Below are 6000 nucleotides of genomic sequence, written 5' to 3'. Positions count from 1 at the left end.
CCTGACACCCGCCGGATCCATTTTAGTGCCAACTCGCTGCCTCCCCTCCTTCCTCCCAAACTCTGGCCGTCCCGAGAATCAGGCATCCTGCCCTCGACCCCCGTCCCCCATGCTCGCCGACTCCCACCCCGAGAGACAGCCACAAACCACAGCGACCGGCAGCGAATCTGAGTTGCTTAGTAACCAACCCGCGTGCCCCGGGAGGCGGAGACTGAGTCCCGAGCCGGGGCGGAGATGACAGGAAACCCAAAGAGCACCTCTGCCCACCTTTCCCTCGGTTAGGGAGGGGGCGCGGCTGCTTTCAAGGCCCGGTTCCCACCTCACGCCCCTCAGCTCGGGCAACGCGTCTCGCCCTCGCCATCTCGTGGCGACGCCGGGAAGGTCAAGCACACAGAATCGGGCTGGGAACGGGAAAGGGCACAGTGAGGCAGGACCAGGGATGACGAGGCCGAGGGATGAAGATATAACCACCCATTCGTGGAAAGTACTGTGAGGAACTCCAAGTGGCCCCGGGACCGGAGACCCAGCCCGGCCTAGCCACGTCCGACCGCCAAGGCCATCTCACTGACCTGTCTGCAAACTCTGACCTTTAGCTGGGGCCGCCCCGCCCTGTCTTCGAGAAGGGGAATCCCAGCCCGAGAGGGACGGGGAGTCCTTTCGGGCCCTCACAACACCCGGAACCAAGCCGTCTGCCCCTTGGCTCTCCCCGCACCCGCCCTGCTCTGTTCTGTTCTAGGGCACCCGGGGGGTCCTGCGCCCCAGTCTTCTTCCCAATGCCTTTGCCGAGACCCAAAAGTCCATCCCCAGCTCTCCTCTGCCCGCGACTCAGGCGTCCCGCCCGCCCTGGGAGGAGATGGTTTCCCTCTTTCCAGACGCCCTCGCGGCTCCCCGTTACCTGATTCTAGGTGTCCCAGGTGTTCAGATTCCCCGAGGTCTCCCAGGGGGTCGAGCGGCCCCCCCCTCTCCCAGGTCGGGGCTGGGGGGGCCGCTCCGCCCCGTGGCGCAGTTGGATTTTCCAACACAAACACCGCCCCCCAACCCCGCCCCCTCCTCCTGGTCCCGCCCTCCTCGCGCCAAAGTACCCCCTTCTCGGGCTCCGCCCCGCCTCTTGCCGGTGCCTCTGGCCTCAGCGCCAGTGCCGGAAAAGATGCCAAACGTGGATTGCGGACTTCGGGGTACAACGTGCGGGGTCCAGCCCCGATCCCCGTCTGTCAACCCCCGTTCCATTTGGATCACGCGCCTTTCCCAAGTAAACCCCGCCCCCGGCCTAGTCCGGCACTTAGACTGAGCCACACCTTCCTTAGGCCCCACCGCTCGGCCCATTCATTCGAGGCCACGCCTCTGCCTCAAGGCCTCCCACTTCCCTGGCTTCTTTCCCCCTCGTAGCCGCTCGCCGGAGCTCTCAGGTCCTCTGTACGGCTTCCTCCTCAAACCCCAACATCCCACTGAGAAACGAGGCTGTCGTCACGAGTGTTTTATTGCACGGACTCCAAAACAATTCTTCCGCCTTTGTGGCTAGCACACTAGGTGTCTCCGGGGCCCCATCACACAACAAATTCAACCAGGGTCAGGGCTTGAGGGAGGCCCAGCCTCGGCCTGAGGTGCATTGCCAGCTTTGGTTCCTAGAGTCCCAATCCTCTCGCTAGCGGGGAAGAAGAGGAGGCCTTCTCAGTTGTCCAAGTTCATGAGTAGAGCGGTGCCCCTCTTGATCCAATGGTCAGACGTCATGGTGCCACACCGGAGGTCGATCCCGATGACAAAGGAGGCTCTGTCTGCGTTGCCTGCCCGGACGGTATAGTAGTAGCAAGGGCAGGAGTACATACCTGAGGGGAAAGACAAGGAGTCAGACCCCGGAGCCTCTGGGAAAACAGGGCAGGAGCTGGGTGCAGGAGGGTTGCAGCGGAGGATGGGGTAGGCAGGTCTGAGGGAGTGCCCCACCCTTGGCGCTCTTCTTTCTACTCTCCGTAGGCCGGAAGTGGATGGTGGGCATGAGGCAGACAAGCTGCATGGGCTCTGCCTCCACCAAGCAGGAGCTCTTCCGGTCCCAGCCGGCACCCTCCAGGTACAGGCCTCGAACCCAGACACCATCCTGGGGAGACATGGGGACAGGTTATAGGAAGTCCAAACGCTGATTGCCAGCACCCCTGACCTGCCCCCTCTCCTCCCTACTCAACCAATTGTTTCCCACCTTTGCTTCCAGCACCCTCCCCCACCGTTCCGCCTTTGCTCGGAGCCCCCAGCACATCTGGCGCCTACCTTGGGTGGATACACTAGGTTGCTGTCATCCACAGTGGAAACGATAAACTCCCAAGAGAGGCCGTCCACTGAGATCTGGGATTGAAGGTGAGAATAAGGGAGGACCCCCGAAAAGTAGAGTAACCACATGTCCCCAGCATCCAATCCCTGTAACACTTCCCACGTGGCTCACGTTGTTTTGGCGAGCTGAAGACTGCAGTACAGCAGTGAGGAAGCCAGTGGGGAAAGTGAAGCCAGACAGCCAGAAGATCACAGGAGGCCGGGCACGACTAGCCCACAGCTCAAACTGTTCCACGCGCAGGGCCAAGTCCCGGGTCCATGCAGCCAGTGGCTTCTGTGAGGGATATGCCTGGAGGAGGCAACAGCATGTGTTCATTCATCCACTTACTCATGCATTCAAGTCCTATTTTAAGCATTTGGAGCAGATGTGAGAAGATCGTGTGATGCCAGCCCCTGCTCCCCAACTGAAGTTGGGTAAAGCACTCCAAAAGCCAACCCCCAGAAAAGAAGCATAAAATGACAACTATTAACAACAATAGCAACAGCAATAGTAACCAGTCACCATTAATAAAGAACCTACTAAGTGCTAGGCACAGTACTGGGAATCCTTGAAACATCCTTGGAGAAGTTAATAACTTGCCCTGAGTCAGATTCTAAGTTAATATCTCATGCCAAGTCAGTCAGAGAATGGCAGATTTCAACTGGAACTCCTGCCTCCAAAGCCCAGGCTTATTGCGTTTTGCTCCATGCCTACCAAGAACCAGGAGGTGAGGGCACAGGGAGGAGAGGAGAACTCAGTGTTGGAGTAGGATCAACGGTGGTGTGATCTTGCCTTTCCCCAGAGTGGAGGGACGTGGGCATCGAAGATACAATTGAAAATCTCTTCCAGGCTTGTAGACATGACGATGAGACCCTGAATGCCCCTTTCCAGGTCCGTCAGTGAGAACCTGGACAGACAGGGTGGAGGGTTAAAGATGGGATGGGCCTGCAAGACTCCTCCTAGGCAGGAGGTGAAGGCTTTTCTTCTCCCCCCGCCCCCTCCCCACAGTCTGCAGAGCCCCTCTCCATCTCACAGCATGGTCTCCATAAGCTTGTTGTATCTCTGGATCTCCTGCAGAAGGACTACATTGAGAGGGGAGGGGTCCAGAGCCAACAGTTTTCGGGTCCCCTCATAGTCGATCATTTCAGGGATCTTCTGTTTCACATCAGCGGCCAACTCAAGGACCTGGTGAGGCAGGAGCTCTGAGCGCAGCCCTCTCTTTCTGATGGCTTTCCCTCCCCAGGTATCTGTCTGTTCTTACCTTCTCTTCTCGGCTCTGGCCTCCAACCCTGGAGGGTGTAATCTGGGGTTGCAGGGAAAGCAGAGTCTCAAAAAGAGTCCGCGCCTCAGTGATCTGGGAGGCCACATCTGCATTGGGGTGCTGGCCAAAGGCCTCAGGGGGGTCCATGCCAGGCAACATGCTGATGTACTCCTTGTAAGAGGCCAGGCTCCCATCTTTGGGGATGAAATAAGTCTCCAATACTGACAACCTGGAGAGCCACAGCATCATTATCACATGGTGAGGACTCCGGGTTTTCAATGCCAGGCCAGGATCCCAGTCCCTACGTATGTCCCATTTGCCCAACTCTCTGTTCTTGCTCTTCCTCCCAATCCTCCACACTCTGCCTTCTCCCAATCTCACATTCTCTCCTCAGACACTCCCCCTACCCTCTGCCCCCTGGTGTCTCCGTGTCTGCTGGCCCCCTGTTCAGTGCCCCCGCCCCCTCACCGGTAGAAGGGGATTGATAGAGACTGTTCACAGAAATAGTCATTGATGTAGGTGGTGAGCAGGCGCCGGTCCCAGTCATCCGTGACGTGCCCACCGTAGTTGATGCCGGCAATGAGGTACTTGAGCGCATCCCAGGGTGTCTCCTCATACTCATCCAGATAGAGGCTCAGCAGGTTCTCTGACACCTGTGCGTGGCCCAGCCCAACCCCCACACAGTTACTGTAGGAACTCTTCCAGTGGGGCTCCTTTTTTTTTTTTTTTTTAAATTTTCCAATGGAGCTTTAACACAGACTTTTTGTAAGTGGATTTTCCTGCAGGGGAGCCATGAGGCCAAAAGGACAGGAAGATAGGGCTGGGATGAGGGACCCCTGGTTAGAACAAACCTCGAAGTCGGAGTCATTGAAGCCATAGATAATGTTCCAGCCCAGCTGCAGGAACTTTTTGCGTTCGAGTAACACAGAGTGGAAGAAGCAGAGAGCAAACAGCAGCTTCTTATACTTGGCAGGTTTGGAGCAGCGGGAAAACTGTGGTTCCGTCATCAGTTGGTAAAGACGGGTCATGTTGGCCTTTAGGCCCTGGGGACAGTGAAGCACAGAGAAGGGACGGCATCACCGAGCTCAGCTCTGCCACCAGCACCACCGTGTTCAGCTGTGGAGGTGCTCGCTGCACAGGGCCCTGGCTGAGGGCTGAGTGGAGGCTGAAATCTAGTCCTCGATCTGCACGCCAACATGTGCACCCAGTCGCAGCGCTGGTGCCTCTCTCCCCCACACAGGCACTGTACGGGCTAGTGGCAGCCCTCCCTTCTTGTTCCCGCACTTTTGAACCTCTCAGGCACAGTGCTCTCAATGATGGATCGGCCCTCTCAATTTGGAAGTACCAGAAAATAGGAACAAAGACCAAGATATACATACGACTTTTAGTGAACAAAAATGTACACTATATTATGTGCAAAGATTCAGTGTAGATTAAAAGGGCCATAGTATATCATCAAGGAGGAACATTCTATGTGCTTGGATTTATCAGGCTTCATGAATAAGCTGGGATTTGAGCTAAGTCTTACAAATGGGAAGGATATGACTAGGCTGAGGAGAGCCCTGGTTTCCAGGAGATGGAAAGAACTGAAGGGAAGCCCTTGCTGGTTTGGCTCAGTGGATAGAGCGTCGGCCTTTGAACTGAAGGGTCCCAGGTTCAATCCCAGTCACGGGCACATGCCCGGGTTGCAGGCTTGATCCCTTCATCCCTAGTGGGGGGTGGGGGTGTGTGTGTGCAGAAGGCAGCCAATCAATGATTCTCTCTCATCATTGATGTTTCTATCTTTCTCTCCCTCTCCCTTCCCTCTGAAATCAATTTTTTTTTTTTAATAAAAGCACCCTTTAAAAAAGAAAGAAAGAACTGAAGGGAAAAGGCACAAAGGGGAGAATAAGTGAGAAAATGAGTCTAACTGAAGTCAAGTGTAAGTGCTCAGGTCGGGTAAGAAGGGCCATTAACAGATGGAGGTACAATAAGAATGACAGTTTGAGCCACTTGGACTTGATTCACCGGGCGTCATGGAGACATTTGCTGTCTTGAGTAGAACATTGATATGTTGAAACAGTGTCTTAAGAAGACTCTATGATGGACAGAATGGAGGAGTGAAAACTGAAGTAAGAATATTGGAAGTAAGAACAAAATATGATTTTTAAGTGTATTTATAATAACAAAATATGTAAAGTATGAATAAAACTAATAAAAATGTACACATATTTATAGGGAAAATTATAAAACTTATTGAACTAAAGAATAAATGGAGAGACATACTATTCCCATGGATTGGGAGGCTCAATATCCTACAGATGTCAATTTCTTCCAAATTGGCCAATAGGATTTTTTGTGTGGAATTTAACAAGCTAATTCCAAAATTTATGTTGGAGAGTAGCATAAAGAAAAATAAGGTAAGGAGACTTGCCTTACCAGCTACCAAGAATTATTATAGAGC

General features: G+C 54.2%; 1 protein-coding gene across 1 annotated transcript in view; it reads right to left on the bottom strand.

Annotated features, from left to right (window-relative positions):
* Positions 1–1466: 1466 nt before the first annotated feature.
* DNAH2 (dynein axonemal heavy chain 2) overlaps positions 1467–6000 on the bottom strand; it is a 108614-nt gene continuing 104080 nt past the window's right edge. Inside the window, exons 80-88 of the mRNA XM_036341481.1 lie at positions 4409–4600; positions 4026–4210; positions 3558–3786; positions 3330–3481; positions 3089–3203; positions 2429–2605; positions 2257–2331; positions 1939–2089; positions 1467–1823 (exon numbers count right to left, since the gene is read on the bottom strand). Of these exons, the coding sequence (XP_036197374.1) occupies positions 1669–1823; positions 1939–2089; positions 2257–2331; positions 2429–2605; positions 3089–3203; positions 3330–3481; positions 3558–3786; positions 4026–4210; positions 4409–4600 (1431 nt within the window). The 3' untranslated portion in view covers positions 1467–1668. The remainder of the gene's footprint in view (positions 1824–1938; positions 2090–2256; positions 2332–2428; positions 2606–3088; positions 3204–3329; positions 3482–3557; positions 3787–4025; positions 4211–4408; positions 4601–6000) is intronic.

This window comes from Myotis myotis, unplaced genomic scaffold (assembly GCF_014108235.1).
Source record: "Myotis myotis isolate mMyoMyo1 unplaced genomic scaffold, mMyoMyo1.p scaffold_m19_p_17, whole genome shotgun sequence".
In the NCBI taxonomy this organism is placed as follows: domain Eukaryota; kingdom Metazoa; phylum Chordata; class Mammalia; order Chiroptera; family Vespertilionidae; genus Myotis; species Myotis myotis.
This window is presented reverse-complemented; position numbering and strand designations above follow the sequence as displayed.